The sequence below is a fragment of the Hyperolius riggenbachi genome, chromosome 9, assembly GCF_040937935.1.
Source record: "Hyperolius riggenbachi isolate aHypRig1 chromosome 9, aHypRig1.pri, whole genome shotgun sequence".
NCBI classification, from domain to species: domain Eukaryota; kingdom Metazoa; phylum Chordata; class Amphibia; order Anura; family Hyperoliidae; genus Hyperolius; species Hyperolius riggenbachi.
In genome coordinates, this window is record NC_090654.1 from 41,439,707 (window position 1) to 41,464,739 (window position 25,033).

Genomic DNA, 25,033 nt, shown 5'->3' on the forward strand with positions numbered 1-25,033 from the left:
CAAAAATACACATTGCCGCATTACGCACGCATAGATATGCGGCAACGCGTATTTTTGGAAAAAGCTACGCGTGGCCAGTCCTGACGGGCCTGTCGGCAAAAATGAAACTAGCTGGCAGCGGGAGACCAGAGGATTAGTTAGTGGCTGCGAGGGCACAGGACTGCTGCAGGGGGCTGGTAGAAGCCCCAGGTGAGTAAAACTCATCTTTTTTTTCTGGCTTAAGTGTCTCTTTAACCACTTGAGGACCCACCCTTTACCCCCCCCCTTAAGGACCAGCGCTGTTTGATGGGATCTGTGCTGGGTGGGCTCTGCAGCCCCCAGCACAGATCAGCGGGCACTCAGAGCGATCAGATCGCCCCCCTTTTTTTCCCCCTATGGGGATGATGTGCAGGGGGGGTCTGATCGCTCCTACGTGCAGGCTAGTTGCGGGGGGGGGGGCACCTCAAAGCCCCCCTCCGCGGCGACATTCCCTCCCCCTCCCTCTCCTACCTGTCCCCCCAGTGATCCGGGCTGCACAGGACGCTATCCGTCCTGTGCAGCCAGTGACAGGACGTCCTCTGTCACATGGCGGCGATCCCCGGCCGCTGATTGGCCGGGGATCGCCGATCTGCCTTACGGCGCTGCTGCGCAGCAGCGCCGTACAATGTAAACAAAGCGGATTATTTCCGCTTGTGTTTACATTTAGCCTGCGAGCCGCCATCGGCGGCCCGCAGGCTATTCACGGAGCCCCCCGCCGTGAATTGACAGGAAGCAGCCGCTCGCGCGAGCGGCTGCTTCCTGATTAATCAGCCTGCAGCTGGCGACGCAGTACTGCGTCGCTGGTCCTGCAGCTGCCACTTTGGCGACGCACGGTATAAGCGTGCGGTCGGCAAGTGGTTAAAGGGTCACTTAAGCCAACGTTAAAAAAGGAGTTTTACTCACCTGGGGCTTCTACCAGCCCCCTGCAGCTATCCGGTGTCCACGTAGATTCGCTCCAATGCTCCTGGCCCCACCGGCAACCGACAGGTTTCGGCGACAGGAGCCAACAGGCTTGGAACACTAGTGATTCTTCGCGTTCCTGGACGCAATCGCACCCTCTATACTGCTATTCAGTCCAGGAACGCGAAGAATCAATCAAGTTCTCGGCCTGTCGGCTCCTGTCCCAGAAACCAGAAGTGGCTGCTGGCGGGGCCAGGAGCATCGGAGAGAGTCTACGTGGGCACCGGACAGCTGCAGGGGGCTGGTAGAAGCCCCAGGTGAACTAATTTTTTTACATTGGCTTAAGTGTTCCTTTAAGTCATTTAAGGAGAGATAAATTGTGAGTTGTTAAATAAGGTGAGATAATTTAACAGAAAAGCTTTGCGAATTAGGCCCATGGACTGTTATGGCTGCGGTGTGATGCATACAGCACATACAAAGTACACTTCAACTGTTTGTGCAGGCGTTGTGGTACCGCACTACACGCCTCGCGTTATGTCAATGGATTCCAGCACGCTGCTAACCCCCCCATACAGAACATACCATTATAAGCAATGCCATTATCACCCCAGAGTGAATGTAGCCATATATTCAATATTCAATTCAGTGAACATTTAGGAAGTTTGACAAGTCCAGATGTTGGCAAATGAGTGCGGATGGGGCAGGGATGATTTGTCAGTAACAGTTAGGCTCCCTGCACACTGCAAATCCGTTTTCCGATTCCGATTCCGTTTCCGATTCCGATTCCGTTTCCGATTTTCCTTGAATACATTCAACAGAAAAACGGATCAAAAAACGCAGCATGCAGTTAAGATTAAAAATCTGAATCGGAATCGGATGTAAAAACAGATTAAAAAGCGGAATCGGAATCTGAAATGCATGCAGTGTGCAAGAGGCCTTAGTCTGCTTTTATAAAACAATGATTTATTGACAGAGTGTACAGCCAATCACTATTTACTTCCTTTATAACCCCACCCCACACCAATGGCCACATTCATTATTTGAGTCTATTAGTGATGGTTAATGAGATGAAAATTACAAGTTGATGCAGGATTACGCAATGGACCATGTTCCGCTTTGTCAGGATTTAATGGGTTCATTTTCAAACTGCATAAATAAATTTAAATCTCATGGATCATCCCTACTGACCACTGAATGGAAAAAGATGTCCCCACAATGAGAGTCCAGTTACACAGGGATGATTCAATGTTCCCCAACATGGTCCTCAAGGCCCACCAACAGTACGTCTTGTAGAAAACCACAAACATTCACTGGTGAGGTGTCTCAGCAGAGCTGATTAACTACCCAATTACCTCACCTGTGTATGCTTGTGGTTTTCTACAAAACATGTACTGTTGGTGGGCCTTGAGGACAGGGTTGGGGAACTCTGATTTAAAGGGGAACTGAAGTGAAAAAAAATATGATGTCCAGTTACCATATATGGTAGAGTATGAACAGATTTTATTTCTTTACGGTTTCTTGACTCCCAGAGCAAAATCTCGGTTTATAGTCAGGTCACAATGCCTGGTGTCTAGTGTTCTCCCACAGTGTGTTTCCCTGGTGTCTAGTGGCCGCTCAGCCTCCCTCCCTGCATCCCCTTGCAGCGTGTCCCTGGTGTCTAGTGGCCGCTCAGCCTCCCTCCCTGCATCATGTCCCTGGTGTCTGGTGCCCGCTCAGCCTCCCTCCCTGCATCCCCTTGCAGTGTTTCCCTGGTGTCTAGTGGCTGCTCACCCTCCCTCCCTGCATCCCCTTGCAGCGTGTCCCTGGTGTCTAGTGACCGCTTTGCCTCCCTCCCTGCATCCCCTTGCAGTGTTTCCATGGTGTGTAGCAGAGTGTACTGGCAGCGGAGGCAGTGGAAAAGTAACTTGCCTGATACGGGCTGGCCACAACTCCTCCTGGTCTTTCTTCTCGTAGGATTCGGCCTCCAGCATTTGCTTGGTAAACATTACTGTAGTGTTTAGTGACCAAACACTACAGGCCAAATCCTACCACATAGACAAGGATGAGTCACATGCAGCATGACTGGCCCAGGTTAGGTAAGATGTTTCCTGCGTTTGCACTGCCAATACACTCTGCAAGGGGACAGGAGTAGGAGGATTGTGCAGCCACTAGATAATCAAGATATGAAGGAGACATGAGGTAGAGGCCTGCATCGAGTCAGGTACCTACAGGTTACCTCAGGTCAGGTACCTACAGGTTACCTGAAATGCAGATCAGGTTCATGTACCAGTTTTGATTTTAATCAGGTTGCAGGTCGGGGTGTCTGGTGAAGGTACCCGATTCACCAGAAAGCGGGTTGGGTGCGGGTAGTGGGGGTCTGAAAAATTATACCTGCACAGGGCGTCAGGTACCCGCAGGTTACCCAAAATGCAAGTCGGGTTAGAGTACCCGTTTGATTCAATCGGGTTGCGGGTAGCGGTGCGGCTACCAGATTCACCAGAAAGCAGGTTGCAGGTCAGGTGCTGGTAGCGGGGCTAAAAAAAAAAAATCAGACCCGCACAGGCCTTTAACATGAGGTACACTGCAGGGGAGGACCATTAGAAAGCAGGTGCAGTGTATGGGGAAGAAGGATCACTAGACACCATCTGACGCTGTATGAGAAAGGGGAGTAAAAAGAGCAACCTGGGTCACCACCACAGGTTTATACTTGAGTCAAACTATTTATCTGCAGGGACTGAAATAAAAAAAAACCCAAGTACCTCACATTGGTTTATATTTGTGTATATAAGATAGTGGAGTTTGATTAGCTTTAGAAGCTTTCATTATCTCTCAGGGACGGTTAACTATTTCTGCTAAACTGGTCTGGTTGTCCTGGTAATTTTTTTTACCACATCACATCTGAGCTGGAAATAGCCACGTGGAAGAGGCTATATTCATCCTAACAACATAATGAATATGTTCTCATATTACCAAAATAAATTATATGTACAGTGGGTAGGTGCATAACATATGTCCTTATCATAGACCAGCAGGAGGCATTGCAGTAACTCAGTTCACAGGATATCGGCTTCTGGTATACCCCTGCTGTATCTAGTAATAAGCAAACACTTCCAGCTCTGGCGTTGTCCTCCTAGGTTCCTGACTGGGGCTGAGAAGTGTCAGTATCCTCTACAATAATTTTACAAACTAGTATCTTCCCTGCAGAAAGACAGCCACCATTGTGCGTAAAGCATCAGAAAATACGGCAGCTGAAGTCCTATGTCTGACAGTCAGTCTGATGCTCATTTTTGCCTCTTGTAAATTTTGCGAGCAAGACCCGAAAAAATCTCTTTGGGCAGCCCATTGGCATGCTGGGAGATGAGAGTCTGCAGCCTCTGGTAACTCTCTTCCTCGTATTGTCTGAAGACAGATTGAAGATCCAACTCCTCGTACAACTGCTTCACCCGCTGCACCTTCTCCACCTCGTCCTGCCCATAGTTCTCCTGTGTGTGTCACAGAACAGCAACAGTTAATTCTGCACTCAACTCCCGCCAACAATGCACACCTCACTTTACCACTCAGGAATGATGTGGTTATGAACCCACATTTAATATTGTAACTGAAGAATGATTTTATTACATGTGTAAAAAATTTATACTGTATTAATTTGCCAGCTTACCACAAGATGGCACTGGTTATTAACAAGTTTTACTGTTTATTTTCCTCACAACAGGTCGGTAGTCATGTCAACACTATGTAACATTTCTTTGGTGGCAGAGACAAACCTATAAATTCTTTGGTTTTAAGGTAAAAAAAAAAAAACATTTTTACTGTATATATATAACCATTCCTGTTTTGTGTGAGTAGGGATGTAAATCATGATGGCAAGCTGCCTCTTCATCAGAATACCCAGCATAACCTCCATAACCGGCCTTTGACAGGAGCGGTCACTCAGGGCGCCAGCTTCCAAGGGGGCGCCTATAGCTAGTTACCTATACTGAGGGCACCTAGGCCTGGCTACGTATGGGGGCGATGGAGACCTTCAACTGACTTCCTGTACTGGGGGCATCTATGCTTGCCAACCTATATTAAGGGCACCTATGCTTGCAACCTATATTGAGGGCACCTACACATGAGATCCTATACTGGGAGCACCTATACTTGGCTACCTACCTATACTGAGTGTGAGGGTGTTTTTTTTTGTTTTGGAGGGGGCGCACACTGCAGCTATAACGCGTGGTGCAAATTGTCGGTGCTGTGCTATCATTCTAAATGTTTGTTTTTGGGGAGGGGCAGCTAACTGTCCCACTGATTTTTCTTAATATTCTTGAAAGGTTCTAGCCTTCATTTTTAAGTACATTCAGGGTAATGCACTCTTTCCATCCATTCATGGTTATTAATAGTGTTTTTTCTATTATAAAATTATGTGATGTGTCACAGAGATCTGAGCATTTGGTGTGATGTGTCAAAAAGATTGGGAACCCCTGTCCTAGGAGATATCTAAAGAGAAAAAGTGAATTGCCTATAAACCTGTGTGTGCGCAAAGAGGATGAAGGGGGGCACAAAAATCAGGTTTCGCTCAGGGCGCTGTGAAACATAAGGCCGGCCCTGATAAACTCGAATCTGAAGTCAGCTGGCCATTAGCATCTGCTAACCAGCATGTGAACTACATCCCAATTGGCCAGCTAACTTCAATGAAGACTGAGGCGAAAAGAGACCATGCATAGGTCTGGAGAAATCACTTACTGGGGTGGTGGTTGTTTCCTGGTGATCAGCTTCATCAGCTGCGAACTCAGTCCAGTAAAATGTCATGACCAGAAGAAAGGTGGCGATCTTTGAACTGGATCTAGCTGGTCACAGTAGCTCAGTGCCCACGATCACAATATGATGCTGGGAGCACAGAGAGCGGTGGCAATGAGCTACTGCATATACATGGCCAACTAGATCCGGGCCAAAGGTCAGTGGCATTGCTCTCTTACCGGACCAGATTACCAGCTGACGGAGCAAATTGGAAGACAGCCACCACCATGGTAAGTGATTGCTCGGATATTAGGACCTATGGATGGCCTCTGCTTCAAACACTGCCATTCCAGCGCAAGAGACTTGGGCACAGCAGTGAGTAACTTCAGCACTGTCAGAAAACAGAGCTGAAGTTACTTATAACACACTAGAATTCAACCTCCTGCAATTGCTGAAAGCCGAATTATTTAATTCCCCACCATCTATGGCAGCCTGGAGGGGGAATAGTATTTAACATTGATGGGAATTTGTGCAGGAGCAGGATAAGCCATAGAGGCTGTATCCTGCACCCAATTCTCCTGAGCTGATTCTTCTCGTACGCCTCTGCTTCGCTAAGGCTTTTCACCCCGGTATTCCTCCGTTAGAGGTCATGCCGGGCATTATGGGATGGACGTTTGTGTGGTGTGTTCTGGTTACTTCCAGAAGACCTCTATTTTTTTGACCCCCTACAACTCACCTTGTATGCAAATTTGATGTAAACTAAAGTCACAACAGATTCTGATCAGTCCTGTGCAAAGCTGCATGGTGCCTGCAAGCAAGTTGGAAACCACAGCATCTCTCTCCCATATTTTGCATATCTAAAGGTGTCCTCTGCTGCAGAGTGACCTCTCTTCCACCTGCAAGTCCTGATTTTCCTCCAGAAATCATCTCCAGGCTCCCTATGCTCAATAGATTTATCCATTTGGCACTGCTATTGGCCTGAGGAAGCAGGCATAGACCCGCAAAATGCTTTGCCTGTGCTTGATAAAAATATTTTGTAAAATTACAAAGATTTCGTCAATGAGGTAAGAAACCTCGTCTCCTTTCCGATTTTAAGCTGTTTGTAGATGCTTTTATCACACCAGGACGCCTCTTTACCCATTGTGATCTCCAGGCCAAAAGGAGACGGCACACACACAACACACAACCCACAACCACACACACAACCCACAACCACACACACACACACACACACGTCATTTACTTCTAGGACCTTTCACAGATCCAGCTACACCCTACCTACTAATTTTGTTCTATGAATCTATGGAACCGCCCCATGCACTTACCTCCAGAAGCTTCTTCTGCTTAGGTGTGACCCTTTTTAGTGCCTCTACCACCAGCCAGCCACACTTGTTGTCTTGGATATCAGTCCCAATCTTACCCATCACAGCGGGATCTCCAAAACAATCCAAATAATCATCCTGCAGAAAAAAAAAAAACAGTTCAGCAGGTATACAGGCGGGGCATCTGCTTTCTCTCATTAGTCTGAGGACCTAACAGCAAGATTCATGATGCCGGACAACTACTTTTCAGCCAATTTTTTGCAATGCATCGATGGGTTAAATATTGGCATGTGCCTTTTGGCACAATGGATATTTATTAAACATCCTATTTATACTACTTAGTACACAAATCGGACATTTATAAAAATCTCACTTAAAGAGAATCTGAAGTCTCATTAAAATCAAGTTATTATATTAAAAATGTCTTTAACATGATTGCCCTAAGTAAACGTTGCATCCCCGTGGCTGAAATCTAACTAGACCCCCTCTAACTAGACCCCCTCTAACTAGACCCCCTCTAACTAGACCCCCCCCCTATCCCCCCCGCAAAATCCACGACTTTGCTAAAGTAGGGATTACTGTTAGATAAAGAGCTTCTCTTCTTAGCTAACCAAGCTGAAAAGCTCATGCACGCCATATTCCAGGTCTTCTCATCCTGTGTTCCCAGAATCCCTGATAATGAGCAGGTGACAACTCCCAACCAATGACACTTCCTTCCTGTGCCAAATCAGAAGCATCACCCAATACACCCCTTTCCCAGACACTCCATGAACCTCCTCCAAGAGTCACCTGAATCTGGAAGAACTCGCCCATTTCCAGAAGGATGGTCTTGGCATTCCGATGCTCTTCCTCACCATCTATGCCAGCCTGGAAGAAACACACATGGGACCAATCAGAAGTACGGAACACCCTCTTATTGCTCTACTTTCCCGAGCTCAGTGATGCACCACGAAGCCTCCCCAGCACATAGTAAGAGCATACACCACAGGAGTCATGCCACCAACTTTCTGGGACCATCACATAAGGACAGTAGGGTGGAAGTCTTATCACACATTGAGGCCATTTCCATACACACATCAGACATGACCACCATCTTCACCACACAACTTACCATGTACATGGCGGCAGCAACAGGCAGATAGAAGGAATAGAAAGCAGTCTTGTATTTCACAATAGCCTTATACCTGAAAGGAAAGTGGAAATTGTAAGATAAAACAGTCCAAGTCACCGAATCCCCTAACAATGCTATTCACTCTTTCCCCCTCTGAAGGTCACAAATGATCACAAGAACATCCTTCACCTTATCTCTGTGTATCTTTCCAAATCCACCTTTCCTGGCTCAGCAGTGATGAGGTCCAGAGCCTGACCCAACTCTGTCTGGTAGGACGTCTGCAAATGTAAAACAAAGATAGATAGAGAGCACATAAGAATGACACGTCTCCCCTCCCAGTTTCGTCTTATTAAGATTCTGCAAAGTGCCTCCCTAGTCAGTTGTCGGAGTACCTCCACAAAATACAGTAAGTCTTTCAGAAACGCCTGGGGCCGGGCTTTCCTCACCAGGCTGCAGAGAAGCAGCAGGCTAAAGAGAGCAGCAAAAGCTAGGCTGCAGAGAAGCAGCAGGCTAAAGAGAGCAGCGAAAGCTAGGCTGCAGAGAAGCAGCAGGCTAAAGAGAGCAGAGAAAGCTAGGCTGCAGAGAAGCAGCAGGCTAAAGGGAGCAGAGAAAGCTAGGCTGCAGAGAAGCAGCAGGCTAAAGAGAGCAGAGAAAGCTAGGCTGCAGAGAAGCAGCAGGCTAAAGGGAGCAGCGAAAGCTAGGCTGCAGAGAAGCAGCAGGCTAAAGAGAGCAGCGAAAGCTAGGCTGCAGAGAAGCAGCAGGCTAAAGAGAGCAGAGAAAGCTAGGCTGCAGAGAAGCAGCAGGCTAAAGAGAGCAGAGAAAGCTAGGCTGCAGAGAAGCAGCAGGCTAAAGAGAGCAGAGAAAGCTAGGCTGCAGAGAAGCAGCAGGCTAAAGAGAGCAGAGAAAGCTAGGCTGCAGAGAAGCAGCAGGCTAAAGAGAGCAGAGAAAGCTAGGCTGCAGAGAAGCAGCAGGCTAAAGAGAGCAGAGAAAGCTAGGCTGCAGAGAAGCAGCAGGCTAAAGAGAGCAGAGAAAGCTAGGCTGCAGAGAAGCAGCAGGCTAAAGAGAGCAGAGAAAGCTAGGCTGCAGAGAAGCAGCAGGCTAAAGAGAGCAGAGAAAGCTAGGCTGCAGAGAAGCAGCAAGCTAAAGAGAGCAGAGAAAGCTAGGCTGCAGAGAAGCAGCAGGCTAAAGAGAGCAGAGAAAGCTAGGCTGCAGAGAAGCAGCAGGCTAAAGAGAGCAGAGAAAGCTAGGCTGCAGAGAAGCAGCAGGCTAAAGAGAGCAGAGAAAGCTAGGCTGCAGAGAAGCAGCAGGCTAAAGAGAGCAGCGAAAGCTAGGCTGCAGAGAAGCAGCAGGCTAAAGAGAGCAGCGAAAGCTAGGCTGCAGAGAAGCAGCAGGCTAAAGAGAGCAGCGAAAGCTAGGCTGCAGAGAAGCAGCAGGCTAAAGAGAGCAGCGAAAGCTAGGCTGCAGAGAAGCAGCAGGCTAAAGAGAGCAGCGAAAGCTAGGCTGCAGAGAAGCAGCAGGCTAAAGAGAGCAGCGAAAGCTAGGCTGCAGAGAAGCAGCAGGCTAAAGAGAGCAGCGAAAGCTAGGCTGCAGAGAAGCAGCAGGCTAAAGAGAGCAGCGAAAGCTAGGCTGCAGAGAAGCAGCAGGCTAAAGAGAGCAGCGAAAGCTAGGCTGCAGAAGAGCAGCAGGCTAAAAAGAGCAGCAAAAGCTAGGCTGCAGAAGAGCAGCAGGCTAAAGAGAGCAGAGAAAGCTAGGCTGCAGAGGAGAAGCAGGCTAAAGCGAGCAGAGAAAGCTAGGCTGCAGAGGAGAAGCAGGCTAAAGCGAGCAGAGAAAGCTAGGCTGCAGAGGAGCAGCAGGCTAAAGAGCAGAGAAAGCTAGGCTGCAGAGGAGCAGCAGGCTAAAGCGAGCAGAGAAAGCTAGGCTGCAGAGAAGCAACAGGCTAAATGGAGCAGAGAAAGCTAGGCTGCAGAGAAGCAACAGACTAAAGAGAGCAGAGAAAGTTAGGCTGCAGAGGAGCAGCATGTGGAGACCCAGTCATACAGCAGGCTTTCAGTCCACTTTAAAAATACTAAAGAAAAAGCTTTTGTATGCAAAAAATGAAAAATGTAAAAATTCAATGGCTGATACAGGAACATTTCCTGGGGTTCCCCTTTACGCAACTTTGAATCAGGTCTACAGAAACAAACAAAAAAACAAACAAAAAAAAAACACAACAACCCCACAACGAGGTAGAAACACAGACGCACCTCCAGGAAGAGCTCCAACAGGTTCAGGTAGTATGGCTGCCCACGGCAGTATTTCTTCAGGACTCGGTATATGGAGGCTTCAAGCAGAAAGGAGTCATTGATAGCAGCAAGTCCAATGTTATCCTATGACAGAATACATGAATCAGAACCACTCAAATGCCAGTCATCTGTGCAGATCCTGAACTATCCCCCCCCCCCGTCCATAATATAGCTAAAGAAAGGAGGAGGTCACCTTTTTGTACCAGCAAGGCTGGCCCCGCCGGGTCACAGAGTGATCCATGATGTCATCAGCCACCAAGAAGAAGGCCTGAAGCTGTGAAGAGGGTTAAAGCAGTCAGCTGCATGCAGTCACTATAGATCAGTGATGGCTAACCTTGGCACTCCAGCTGTGGTACAACTACAAGTCCCATGAGGCATTGCAATACTCTGACAGCTGTAAGCATACCTCAGGGAGGCAGAGGCATGATGGGATTTGTAGTTTTGTCACAGCTGGAGTGCCAAGGTTAGCCATCACTGCTATAGATCATATACTGTATAAAGTAGTAACATGAGACTTACCAGCTCTATACACCAGCCTACTGCCAGCACCCTTTGGATATTGCCATCCTTCTGCAACTCTGGTCCTGCCAGCTCCCGGAACGATGCCAGAACAGTCATCCCCCGATTACACTTCCCCCCTGAAACATTATACTGCAGAACCTGTGGACAAGAAAAGGGGCAGAATTATCACAGAGAAACACTGTATGGAAGGGGGGGGGGGGGGGGGGGGGGCACTGTACAGTCCTGAGGACAGAGGAGGGCCATGGTGATCGGAGTGTAATATTGTGCACGCTTGTAGACAGAAGATATGTGGGGTGATCAGAGATTAACAGTACACCTCTGGGGGATACAGCAACTATTATGTAATAAAGAGGTGTTGTAGAACTCTGATGACTGGAACTGAGGAAGAATTGAAGAGCCTACAGTAGTAATGAATGCCAAACAAGAAAGTGCCAAAGCCGGTCTACTTAACATCAAGAAAACTTAAGTCATGTCATCAGCTCCAATGAACCATCTGCAAATTGATGGGGGAAAAATAAAAGCTATAACAAAGTTCATCTCCCTGGGATGGGAAATCTCTGCAGATAGTGACTGTAGCCTTGAGATTAAGAGACGCATGTTACTTGGAAAAAAAGCTACGGCAAGTTTAGAAAAGATGGAGGATAGGGATGTCAATTTACCAGCAGAGATCAGAACAGTTAAAGCTATGGTCTTACCATAGTAACATATGGCTGTGAAAATTGGACTATAAATAAGGCCATGTTTTTCAGCCGTGGGCGCGGAGAACATATGGTCACGGTGTCAGAGTCGACTAAATGAATGAGGAGGAAGAGAATAGAACGTACAGGCAGCAAAATAGGAGGGTGATCAGAACATAATCAGAGGCTAACGGAACACTACAGGAGGCATCATTACCGCTTTTAGGCGTGAGATGGCATCCCCAATCTCAGGGTGACCCCAATACTCTGCTGTCAGATCCTTTACAAGTGTCTCAAAGAAGGTGTTGAATTCTTGGCGCTCTGCGGAGACCTGTATGCTGCTCATTCTGACAACCTGCCCGAAAAAAAAAAATGTATTATTTACATTAGGAAAGACCACATACGGGCAAAGAATATAAAACAATGCAGGGTGTATGTCTGAACATTCCTAACATGTCTTAGGCTTTCACAATTATCTTCATAGCTAGAAAAATGATGCATACATCACAAATGTCATCAGCGCAGCACAGTGGCATAGTGGTTAACGCTCTCGCCTTGCAGCGCTGGGTCCCTGGTTCGAATCCCAGCCAGGTGAGCATCTGCAAGGAGTTTGTATGTTCTCCTAGTGTCTGCGTGGGTTTCTTTCAGGCACTCCGGTTTCCTCCCACACCCCAAAAACATACAGATAAAGTTAATTGGCTTCCCCCTAAATTGGCCCTAGACTACCATACATACACAATACATACATAGACATAGGACTATGGTATGGCCTAGATTGTAAGCCACTGAGGGACAGTTAGTGACAATATACTCTGTACAGCGCTGCGTAATATGTTGGCGCTATATAAATACATAAATGAGCGTTAATTTGATTTAGCATTTTAGAACTGAGAAGTAGCAAAAGCCAAACACTTATCACAACACCTTCAGAATTGTATCCTCTTTACAAGCAGTTATAGATTTCATACTCAAAACTTTTAATACAAGTCAAACTACCGTATATACTCGAGTATAAGCCGACCTCCTCATCTTTTACCACCCAAAACAGGAAAACAACATTGACCCGAGTATAAGCCGAGAATAGAATGCGACACTTACTGAGGACCTTTTAGGGCTCTCTGATCACTAACTGTCAGTCTCCATCCCCACAGCCCTGAGTGTCCCCAGCATGAGCTTACATACAGTAATTGGCCAGCAATACTTGCAGGCAGCTGTTACCCGCAGCTGTGTGTCCAGCACTACTTGCAGATGCATAGTTACGGTACTGTGCAGCTGTTTTCCCCCACTGTCCCCCTCCAAAGTAGTATGCAACGTTACTATATGTCCCCGGCATCTCCAGAGTCGTGCACAGCGGCGCAATCACTCACCGGTTCTCTCCGCCAGGATACATCTTCAGCTTCTCTGTCGTCTCTTCTCTAGAATGTCCTTCAGTGGCACTCGCAATGTGAGGCGCCACTAGAGGGTGACATAGAAAAGAGGATAGAGAAGCTGAAGATATATCCTTGTGGCGAGAACGAGTGAGTGATTGTGGCGCTGTGTACGACTCTGGAGATGCCGGGGACCCTCGGGGACATATAGTAACGTTGCATACTACTTTGGAGGGGGACATTGCGGGAAAACAGTACCAGAACTATGCATCCGCGCTGACTGCGGGACACAGCCGCGAGTATTGCTGGCCAATTACTGTATGTAAGCTCATGCCGGGGACACTCGGGGCAGTGAGGACGGAGATGGACAATGTACAGTATTGGTGTATACTACTTAGGCGGGGACAGTGTGGGAAAACAGCCGCGAGTACCGCTTTCACATGCCACTGCACATTAAGCAATAACCAGCACATGTCGAGGACAAATAAAGACTTGTTTATCGCTCCAGTGGTGGAGGCACATGCTGAGGACCTTCAGTGGAACCACTGATTAACCACCTAAGGACCAGGGGGTTTTCTAATGATCGGTGCTGCGCGGGCTCTACAGCCCGCAGCACCGATCAGGAATGTGGCCGGGCGATCAGACTTCCCCCCTTTTTTCCCCACTAGGGGGATGTCCTGCTGGGGGAAGGGGGTCTGATCGCCGCCGGCTCTGTTCGTTCGGCGGGGGGGCTCCTCAAAGCCCCCCTCCGCAGCCATTTCCGCCCTCCCTCCGCTTACCTCCCTCTCCCTCTTCACCCGTAATGCGCAGGACGGAAGTCCGTCCTGCACATCCTAGGATAGGCTTTAGCCTATCATATGCCGGCGATCCCCGGCCAATCAGAGGCCGGGGATCGCCGATCTACGTCACGGCGCTGCTGCGCAGCAGCACCGTGTGATGTCAACAGCGGGGATTTCTTCCCCGCCTGTTTACATTTCGCCGGCGAGCCGCGATCGGCGGCTCTCCGGCTGTTCACGGAGACAGCCTCCGTGAACTGGCATGGAAAGGCCTCCATGCTATACCACTAACGACCCGCCGACGCCTATCGGCGTTAGGCGGTCGTTAAGTGGTTAAAGCATGACTCATGTATAGGCCGAGACCCCCACTTTTGGGACACTTTTTTGGGACCAAAAACTCGGCTTATACACGAGTATATACGGTAACCAGAAACGAAGATCAACGTTCACAGGAGTCCGAGGAAAAAGTGACAGTTTAGAATATGGGGGGGGGAGGAGAATCGGGGAGAGAGGATGGAAAGCAGCATAAATGACAGAGCGATACATGGCACAGCTAAAGGATTTAAATGTGATCTCGCATTGCAGCAAGTGCCAGTGTGATGTCACATATTGCATCCCTACTGCTTCCTATGTTGCTACTGCTTCATCACAGCAAGCTCTCCCAGTTACACATACCTGAATCCATCTGCAAATGGATAACCAATTTCTTAACCGACAGGAGACAGCAGGTCAGACTTGGGAAGCACACATCAAGCTTTCTGACAGTCAGTACTGGTGCACCCCAGGGCTGTGTGCTTTCCCCACTGCTCTACTCACTTGTACACCAATGACTGCATCTCCACAGATCCATCTGTTAAGGTTCTGAAGTTTGCAGATGACAACAGTAGTTGGTCTCATACAAAAACAGGGACGAGCCTGCATACAGGCATGCGGTGGGACAGCTTTCCTCCTGGTGCAGCAGCAACAACTTGGAACTACCGTATTTTGCGCCGTATAAGACGCTCCGGCATATAAGACGCACCCAGGTTTAGAGGGCAAAAACCAGGGAAAAAAAATATAAACTAAACCTGGTGCGTCCATATTTCAGGAGCGTCTTGTACATGACCTCCCCCAAATGGTGCCCTCCTGTGTCCCCATGTCTCCCCCAGGTGTCCTCCTGTCACCCCCAGTTGTCCTCCTGTACCCCCATGTGTCAGTGCTGTACCCCCATGTGTCAGTGCTGTACCCCCAAGTGTCCTCCTGTCCCTCCCAAGTGTCCTCCTGTCCCCCCCAAGTGTCCTCCCAAGTGTCCTCCTGTCCCCCCAAGTATCCTGTCCCCCCAAGTGTCCTCCTGTCCCCCCCCAAGTGTCCTCCTGTACCCCCCAAGTGTCCTCCTGTACCCCCCAAGTGTCCCCCAGTGTCCTCCCAAATGTGCTCCTGTCCCCCCCCCCCCCCCCCCCCCCCCAAGTGTCCTCCTGTCCCCCCCAAGTGTCTTCCCAAAGTGCTCCTGGCCCCCCGAGTGTCCTCCCGAGTGCCCTCCTCACTGTGTATCCCACCGTGACTCCCCCCCCTGTTGCCGGGTCCCCCCCCTCTGTCGCCGGGTCCCCCCCTCTGTCGCCGGGTCCCCCCCTCTGTCGAAGCGGCAGCGTCAGAAGCTTACCTCCTCCATCTTGCCCGCGGCGACTGAAGGCCTCCGACACCTGTGGGCGGCTTCCTCTAGTGCCGGCTTGTAATGACGCGTCATTGATGACGCGTCATTACAAGCCGGCACTAGAGGAAGCCGCCCACAGGAGCCGGAGGTCTTCAATCGCCGCGGGCAAGATGGAGGAGGTAAGCTTCTGACGCTGCCGCTTCTCACAGAGGGGGACCCGGCGACACAGGGGGGGTGACCCGGCGACACAGGGGGAGGTGGAGACAAGCGGGGAGGACTCACAGAGGCAAGGCAGGGAATACCCGATGGCGTCGGGTCGGCGGTTTGTATCGGCGGGCGTCCGTAAGTCGGGGATTCCCTGCCTTTGCCGTATAAGACGCAGGGACTTTTTCTCCCCATTTTTTGGGGAGAAAAAGTGCGTATTATATGGCAGAAAATACAGTAAATGCTCTCAAAACCATGGAGATGATAGACTTTAGGAGATCTCCCCCCCAGAACCTCCCGTTAACCATTATTGGATCCACAATAACCCAGGTAGAGTCATTCAAGTTTCTTGGGTCCACAATCTCACACAACCTAAAATGGGACAACAACACTGCCACTATTGTCAAGAAAGCGCAGAAGATGTAACATCTACGGCAACTGAAAAAGTTTGGCCTACCTCAAAATTGAATGGTGCAGTTCTACACTGCAATCATAGAATCCACCATAACATCTATGACTGTATGGTTCAGCTCCTGCTCAACATTAGAAAAGGTGAGGCTGCAGCTCATCATCCGAACAGTGGAAAGGATAATTGGCTGTAGCTTACCTTCCCTGCAGGATCTTTACGCTAGCAGGTGCAGAAAGAGCAACCAAAATTGCCTCTGACCCCTCTCACCCTGCTCACGCCATCTTCCAGCGCTTGCCTTCAGGAGTAGGATTCCGGTCAATCGCTACCAAAACCTCCAGACACAGGAACAGCTTTTTTTCCTCAAGCGGTAGCCATACTTAATGCTGAACCACGTTAGAGCTGCTAGGACTGAAAGTAATCAGCACAGAACTGTAAATGAACACTTCTCACATTGCTTACCGCCACTATACTCACATACTGTCCTTGACTTGTAATATACACACACTGTCTGTCCTTGAATTGTTTTTGTTTGTGTTTGTTAAGCAACTGCCAAGACAAATTCCTTGTAGGTGCAAACTTACTTGGCGAAATAAAATGGATTCTGATTACATGCAATGTATTCTAAAATACAATCAACCCCAAATTATTTAAATTGCCAGCTTCCTACATGCCCTACATTTTGAGGTGAGAGGGGACCCTACGAGCTACCCATGTGCCAGTTTGCAGCCCCCGAGCTCTGCTGGTTCAAGACAGGCTCATATGCTATGGGAGCTGAGGGGCTGCAATCAAGAAACCTTGGCGTGCACACATGGGTGTCTCCAACAGCAATTGCTGCAGTCATCCATGTGTGCACATCAAGCTTTCTCTCCAGAAGTGCCCATTTGCCGTGGCATTATTCTCCTTGAGAAAGACACACTGTTGTCTCGTGTGGAATAGTTACATATGCAGCAATACACAGTGAACTCTTGATTGGAGTGCTGATCCTTTACTCTTCTGAAACAGTCAGGTGTTCATAAATGCCAGACTAAACGGGAGGCTTTTCAGTTTGGAATGGAGGCATGGAGGTGTCCCGATTGAGTGTGGCAGGGAGTTCTAAACTGTAGGGGCAGTTCAGGTCTGTTTTAACCACTTAAGTACCAATGGTCTCTGCCCCTTTAAGGACAAGAGACCGCTGGTACAGAAGTGGCAGAATCCTGATGAAGTTCCTGTGAGCCAGCCAGGAACCGCTTTCATTGGCTCCTGGCCGTTTCAATGTAAGCCAATAGGAGTTGCTTACATTGAAAGACAGGGCCAGGAGCCAATGAAATCGGCTTTTGATCCGGTAACAGGGCTCTGCCGTCAGAGACAGGCAGAGCAAGTGAGCTGCAACAGGAGAGATTCAGCTGCGAAGATCAGCGTGAGCGTCGAAAACTGCTGACGTGCGCAGCGGCAGGTAATTGAAATTTACGCCCTGGCATCCAGGTAACCATCAAAACAGGGCATAGATTTCAATTATCAAGGTCCGGAAGTCATTAAAGGATAACTGAAGTGAGAAGACTATGGAGGCTGTCATGTTTATTTCCTTTTGAACAATACCAGTTGCCTGGCAGCCCTGCTGGTTTGTTTAGCTTCAGAATTGTCTGAATACCAGAAACAAGCATGCAGCTAATCTGTCAATAATGTCAGAAACGCCTGATCTGCTGCATACTTGTTCGGGGTCTATGGCTGAAAGTATTAGAGGCAGAGGGTCAGCAGGGCTGCCAGGTAACTGGTATTGCTTAAAAGGAAATAAACATGGCAGCCTCCACATACCTCTCTCTTCTGTTGTCCTTTAAACAGAATTCTCCATTTTATCAGTTGCCAGTGGAGTGAGAGAAGGGTTAGTGTTATGTGGCAATGGCAAGGCCTACCCGTTCTCCTCGTTCCCCCACAGGCACCTCTGTTCGAATCTCCCACTGCAGGGGACCTCGGTAGTCTTTGAAATATATCAGGCGTCCAAAGACCAGCGGGAGCAGCCTGTCTTTGGAAGCCTGAATGCTTCTGAAATGTCCCCAACCTGGAAGAGAGCAGTCCACGACTAATTGGTCATGGATTGCAAACTGGGAAGCCTGTGGGATGGGGGGGGGGGGGGGGGGGGGGGACGCGGACACCGGGAGGAGAACGGGAAGGATCTATAGGACCCAGAGCCTTTTCTCTCCTTAGGCATGTATCTGTTTATTTTAAAAACCGCTCCAGACTAATGCTAATTGCAGGCGGGGAAGGTCCATTTGGAAGGCCTATATAGAGGTAAACTGAGAGTCCCCAATAAAAAATACACACATCTGTGGCAGGGGAAAAAAACAAAACTAGATTCCATGTGTGTGTTGAGGAATGATGGGGTCAGTCTCTGCATACAGAGTAACAGTTAGGGCCCTTTTCTACTTGCAATCGCTAGTGTTCACGCTGAACGCTAGCGATTGCTGAATCTCAATTACCGGCGATTCCCCGACGTTCGCCGCCGCGATTTTGCTATGCTATGCACTGCATAGCAAAATCGTGGCAAATATCGCTCCGCCGCGCGTTCCTGACAAAAACGAATCGCGGTAGTGGAAATGACCTACCGCGATTCCTATGTTAAAAAGCAAACCGTAGCGATTGTAAAATCGCTAGCGGTTTGCGTTTTTGCGATTCAGCCAGCGCTAACACGCTGGTGGAAAAGGGCCCTAAGGAGCGTTTAGCCAGCAGCACCAAGCTGCCTCTCAGTAGTTATAGAGGATGGGCTACTCTGTGTGACAGTGGCTGATGGGAGATGGATGGAGGAGTCCTAGAGACATAATGCACACATCTGTATGACTGGGAAGAACTGACAGAACGCACCGGAAGTCCCGCCTCCTCTGTCAAGAAGTGACGTCGGTCTCCCGTCACCGCAAGCCACGGGCTCCTCTGCGTGCCGTGCAGTGACGCTCCCCATGGTCGGCTGCGCGCTCTGTGCCGAGCAAACGCTCCCAGCGCAGGGCGGAGCCTCACCCCGCCGAGAAGCCACATCCGACGATGTCCCTGTCCCGAAGCACCGGGAGCTCCGCCCACAAAGCTCAGTACGTCGTGTTTTTACGTGCGCTCGATGCGCCTATTACCCGCTGAGACCACGCCCATCTTCATTTTCCGCTCATCTCAGCGTTGTGTAGGCGGTGCTAAAAGCTAGCAAAACCTCGTCCCGCTCTGAAACAAGAGACACGCCCCCTGCAGTGATAAATCCAGTGCTGGTGCTGCTGCTCTCCTGATGAGGAGGGTCCGCCCTAAGCTCCAGCTGTACCTATAGGAAAAAATACTTCAGCAGAAAATCCTTTCCCCTTTATTCTTTGTTACACCTGATACAAATCCTGTAATAAATCTGAGGGTGTGTCTACTTCCTACTTTCATGTAACATTAACATCCTGCGCTTTGCTGTTGAAAACAAAAGAAAACCCTAAGAATCCCCCATGAGGAGATGGACCTGTCTGTTTTGCCTACTTTTTTTTCCCCCAATAGTGCTCCTGTCTGTGAGAGTGCAGGAGTTGTAGCGTACTACATTCACAACATGCATATGTAATTAAAGGATGCCTGGATATTTGGGCACCCAGGAAAGCTGATCGTAAAATATTGGTGAATTCACTACTATTCTATTAAAGTGTAGAGGAGGACCGTGAAATATCAGTATTAAAGGGACCCTGAACAGACTTATTAAAATCTGAACTTACCTGGGGCTTCCTTCAGCCCCCCCCCCCCCCCCCATAGGCCGCGAAAGGTCCATTAGCGTCCTCTGGGTTTCCTTGTGCAGTCCAGCTGGCAGCCCCGTGAGTGCGGCGACTTCCAGCAAAGTTGTGCGCAACTGTGCATGGGCGACCCATCCGATCACGTGCCATCACCGTAAGCATCCTGTGCTGTTCAGTCTTTAAAGAACCGCGCAGGACGCGTACAGCAAGCGGGGCGTGATCGAGTCGTGTGCGCGGACGGGCCACACATGGAAGCCCCATGTAAGTTCAGATTTACTTTTAATATGTCTGCTCAGGATCCCTTTAAACACCAATACCTAAACCTACCCACCCTACACCTAACCAACACCCCTTAGTGTACAAACACCCCACCTGAAGCCTAACCAAATCCACGCCCCCCACCCCCCAACCTTAGACCCTCCTCCCCACCACCAATCACTGCAAAAATAAAACAAAATTTTTGGGGGCGCCAACAAATGCACACATTGAAATTGCTGCATTAAGTGATTTGTATGACCTTACCTACTCTCACACAGAACCCACCCCTGGTGGGCAACCAATAACACCTCCATGGGCAACTAATAACCCTGTATGCTGAGTTGATGCAAGGCGCTGCTGCGCATGCGCTATACAGTAAATGAAGGACATATGCAAGCACAAAAGAAAAATGTACGCTCCCTTGACGGGTATGCTAGAACGTCAGAACACCGAAGAGTACATTTGAAATCGGCGCCGGTAGACTTGGGCGCAGGATACAGCGGTATATGCCTGATCCTGCTTCTGCACAAGTCCGGGCCGGTTTAATTACCATTCCCCCTCCAGGCCGACATGGATAGTGGGGGAATGAAATAATTCGGCTTCCAGCGATTTCTGGAGGCCGAATTATTGTGTTTTTTAAGCAACCTCGGCTCTGTCTTCTGACGGACCCGACGTTGCTCACTGAGCGCTGCAATAGGAGTGATTCCTATTGTAGTCTATGGAGGCGCCGGCTGCGCCCAAATCTAGCAGCGCTGAAAAGCACTGCTCCGCGATGCAAGACACTCCTGCTTTCACTGTTGTACGGAGCTGTTAGTGCACAGCTGTTCCTCTGTTACTGTGCAGGCGCGCTGATGGCTTGTGCAGTGCAGTCACGCTTCTACACATACGGGAGCGCAGCCGCCAAGAGAAAGAGGGCCCCGGCAACCATTGGTACTGTATTACCTAGGCCTCTTTTTAACATTGAGTCTCAAGCAACTAGAAAACACTTATCCAGCATCAGCTGATCCCCATCGGAGCCCGATAACTGAGACGCTACTGTAATAAAATATTGGTGAGAATGTGAGAGGTGTAGAAATTTGAGTTTAGGTACCCACGTTTTTCTCATCATGTCACTTCAGGTACTCGCTAATCAGATGCAATCTCTCCCGAATGTGCTTTGAAGCCAACCACCCACTACTCCTATGTCTTAAATTAGCTCTCAAGATAGGTTAGGAAAACTAAAGTTTGCTTTCTTATAACAGAAAGAATTTGCGATCATTCAAATTGGAGTGAGCTCTGAGAGGTCTCCCAGTGCATCACTGCGGAATATATGCAAATTAACCATTGTTGCCCTTAGAAGCTAAACACACCTCCAGAACCGCTGGAATGCAGCTTGTTAATTTGTACAGAGCCATAATAATCCAACATGCATACAGGCTGTTTCAGATTGTTTGATCCTCAGTGTATGGCATGGATTAATTTGGCTCTATGGAGTAGGGTAGGTTAGCATAGTTGTACTTTTAACATGCTGAGGTTATTTACAAACTCCAAATACAGGTGTACAACCTGTACACCTGACTCATGCTACAAGCTTTTTCCATTTAGAAAAAAAAAAAAAGAAAAAAAATAATTTCCACGTACATTGCATTAACAACATTAGCCTATTTTTCAAGTTTTATACAGTTTTGCTTAAAGGAAATCTTAAGTCGAAGAAAAAAAAAGGAAATGAATTTTAACTTACCTGGGGCTTCTTGCATCTCCCTGGGGTTCTCCTGTGCCTACAACGCCAGTCCGAGTCCCTCCAGCCAGCTGTGGCAATCCCCGCTAATCTGGCCTGCCATGTGCCTCCTCACCACGCTCCCACAGCTGGTTTTGCACATGCTCAGTATGCAGAAATCACTACTGTGCATGCCAAGAGCGCTCATCAGGGTGCGCGCGGCTCAGGGATCACCGCTGCTGGCCGGAGGAACTTGGACTGGCGTTGTGGGCACAGGAGGACTCAAGGGGGCTGCAAGAAGCCCCAGGTAAATTGAAATAATTTTTTTTTCTCAGGAGTCATCAGGCAGAAAATGCTGCCGTCTGATATACTTACCCAGGGCTTCCTCCAGCCAACATGTCCCACGCCGCAGCTCCACTCTTAGCCTCTGGTCCAGGGTTCCCAGCGGTGCAGAGGCCGACTTTCTCTAGTGCACCTGCGCTAGCGCCGATGTCAACCAAGCTCACGTTGTCTGTAGTGTACTGCGCAGGCGCAGTAGTTTCTGCGTCTGTGCAGTACACCACGGGCTTGACTGACAGCGGTGCTCATGCAGGCACAGTAAGGACGACCTTGAGGTCGGCCTCTGCGAGCGGAGATGCTGCGTGGGACATGTCGACTGTAAGGGGCTGGAGGAAGCCCCAAGTATGTATATCAGACGGCAGCATTTTCTGCCTGATGACTCCTTTAGGCACTTGAGGTTAAATGGACTGAGAGGCTCTGTCTGAATGATAGAGAGGATGAGCTGAGTTGCGGGGTTAAATACTCACCTGTCCTGACATCTTCTCTCCAGGCAGGTGATCGCGCCCCCTCCCTTTCAGGATGGGCCCTAGCAATTTATTTTTTTTCCCAAATCACTGCCAGAGCTCTTGCCATGCCCACCCGCGTGGCCATGGCCCACTTCCAGCTCAGTAGCAGCGGCCTGATTGGTGGCTGCCAAGCTGGGATTGGGATGTAGCCACAGAGGCGGAGTTTTCCCAAGACGTTTGTCTTCGGAAACATTGCCACCACACTGCCGAGGAGGAGGGTGGAGTGTCTCCTGTGCCCAGAAGACATCAGAACCCCCCCCCCCCCCACCCCATTTGAGCTCATTCAGGCAGAGAGCCTGTAGATTCTGCTGGCATCATCTTCATCAGCGATCCGTATCTGGAAAAATCGTGGGAGCTAATATGGTTTAGGTTACCCAGCGACAAAGTCCATAGGGAACAGTTCTCCAATTACAGCACACTATAGCTTGAAGCTTTGAGTAAGAGCGTAGTTATTGTTACAACCTATCAGAAACCTAAAAGTTGGAGGATGCAGTCTTTAGACAACGAATCCCATGAGTGGAATCTCCCTATGAGGTTTCCTACTGGATCACCTGAACCATATTAGCGCCAAATTACACAAGTCAGAATTTTGCATTTCAGTTTAAGTGGATCGGAACAAATGGAATCAAATGTTAACTGATCCAATACTTGATACAATAAATGTTTGTGTATTTGTTCCTCCACTGATGTCTGGGTGCTAGTCTACTTTAGTGGACCCAGCAGGAAACCTCAAAGGAAACAGTTTTCCAATCACAGGGCCCTCTACAGCACAAAGCATTGTGACTGGTCAAATGATGTAGGCGTAGTTTACTACAACCTCTTAGGCCCAGTGCACATCAAAAACCTCTAGCAGATCCTCAAAACGCTAGAGGTTTTTGAAGCAGATTTCCCCCCTTCCTATAGTGCTCTCCTACATTCCACTGCCAACCCCACCATACGCCAACATTTATCCAGAGTGGCCTCTAATACCACTGGCACCTCCCTAAATACTAGGGTACCTTAAATCAGACCTCCGAAGTAAAATGCACATCTACAGGTCCTCTTCTAATAGGAAGTTATAATTACCTGCTGTGTCTCAACTTCCTTCTCTACCTTGAGAAAAGAAAACACGGTGCATACATGGCCTGGGGAGAGATTTTTTGGGGGTGGGAAGACTTAACAGGTAATTATACCTTCCGATCAGAAGAGGACCCATGGAATGGGCAATTTACACTAGAGGTCTGCTTTAAGTGAGAAAAAAAAAAAAAAAAAAAAAGGAAGAAGAAGAGTTGTGATATACTTACCTGGGGCTTCTTCCAGCCCCCTCAGTCTATCAAGTACCTTGCCATCCTCCTGATTCACTGTATATACTGCTGTGCCGCCAGATAAAGTCCCTGGCTGCGCACCTCCTGAATCATGTTCCCATCAAGGGGAGCATTCTTTGCATGCGCAGTTTCAAGTTTTACAAACAGCACAGGCTCAGAACGCTCCCTGCTATAGGAGCACGATCGAAGAGGCACACCAGCGACACATCAACGAGGACAGCAAGAGACCTGACAGATTGGGGGGCTGAAAGAAGCCCTAGGTAAGCAATATCAACTGTTCTTCTCTCACTTAAAGTTAACCTGAGATGAGGGGGGTAACAGAATTCATACTTACCTGGGGGTTCCTCCAGCCCCATGACCAACACTGCCTCCCTCGCCGTCCACCTGCTATCGGCCTTCAGTCGTACTCTTCTGTGCATGCACAGCCCGGCCGCGCACTGCACTCATATTGCCAGGAGCGTTCTACGCCTGTACAGGTAGTACTGCACAGGCACAAAACGCTCTGAGGAACATGAACGCGGCGGGCACATAAGAGCGGCTGGGCATGCACAGAGAGCCTGACTGACAGCAGATTACTGGAGCCTGATAGCAGGTGAACAGAGGCACCCAGGAGCATGGCAAGGGAGGCATTGGTGGTCAGGTCATGGGGCTGAAGGAAGACCCAGGTAAGTATTCTTTTACCACCCCATGTCTCAGATTAGCTTTAAGATTTACTTCAAATGCCACTACAGACCCCCATACACTCAATACATGAACATTATAACAGCAGCATCCCTAAATATCAATCAATACTAGCCCTCTGCATTGCCCCTTGTAATACTGGTACACAGTACAGCTGGACCCCTCATATGTGTCACTCCTGTATCTTATACCAGCCCTGTACCTTCTTCCCTCCCCAGCACACAATGATGCTGTATTTATACCACCGCTCTCACCTGCCGGTATCTCTGCCTCCACTATAACAGTAGTGTTGTCCGGATCATGAACGATTCGGATCTTTGATCCGAATCTATTTTATGAGTCGATCATCCGAATCATCAAAATGAACGATTCGGATCGCAAAAGGGGCGGGGCCAGAAGCGACACGCCCCATCTCAGCGGGCAGCGGGCTCCTGGAAGCAGAGCTGAGATGGATCGCTCTGTTGGATGCGAGGCAGCCTTGCAGGGACAGCAGGTAGATGAGAGAGGGGACATCGGTGCCACTGCCAGATATGTGTAGAGCACACATACTGGCTATAATGTGCTGCCCAATACAGGCTGTCTGTTCCGTAGTTGTGCCCAGTGATCACATTGGAAGCTTTTGG

At 49.0% G+C, this 25,033-nt stretch overlaps 1 protein-coding gene across 2 annotated transcripts; it reads right to left on the reverse strand.

The window, feature by feature from the left end:
- Nucleotides 1-1,864: 1,864 nt before the first annotated feature.
- Nucleotides 1,865-24,726, reverse strand: FDPS (farnesyl diphosphate synthase). Of its 2 annotated transcripts, none has more exons than XM_068252595.1 (10): nucleotides 24,665-24,726; nucleotides 11,748-11,885; nucleotides 10,851-10,991; nucleotides 10,525-10,605; nucleotides 10,293-10,415; nucleotides 8,239-8,327; nucleotides 8,050-8,122; nucleotides 7,728-7,805; nucleotides 6,942-7,076; nucleotides 1,865-4,379 (listed from the first exon to the last, which is right to left on the reverse strand). In XM_068252595.1, exons 2-10 carry the CDS (start codon nucleotides 11,874-11,876, stop codon nucleotides 4,179-4,181), a joined length of 1,050 nt encoding a protein of 349 aa, XP_068108696.1. In that variant the 5' UTR covers nucleotides 11,877-11,885; nucleotides 24,665-24,726; the 3' UTR covers nucleotides 1,865-4,178. The 2 variants fall into 2 exon arrangements, with proteins under 2 accessions (XP_068108696.1, XP_068108694.1); XM_068252593.1 differs by lacking the exon at nucleotides 24,665-24,726 and adding an exon at nucleotides 18,752-18,998.
- Nucleotides 24,727-25,033: the final 307 nt, after the last annotated feature.

Bases quoted from the DNA above. Each gene is read 5' to 3' on its own strand.
- FDPS (XM_068252593.1), bottom strand. From the start codon at position 18,919: ATGTGGCTTCTCGGCGGGGTGAGGCTCCGCCCTGCGCTGGGAGCGTTT. The intron at 10,992-11,747 runs GTAATGATGCCT...TCTTGTCCACAG, and splicing joins CCATCTCACGCCTAAAAGCG to GTTCTGCAGTATAATGTTTC. The intron at 8,328-10,292 runs GTGCGTCTGTGT...TTACATTTGCAG, and splicing joins TGTTGGAGCTCTTCCTGGAG to ACGTCCTACCAGACAGAGTT.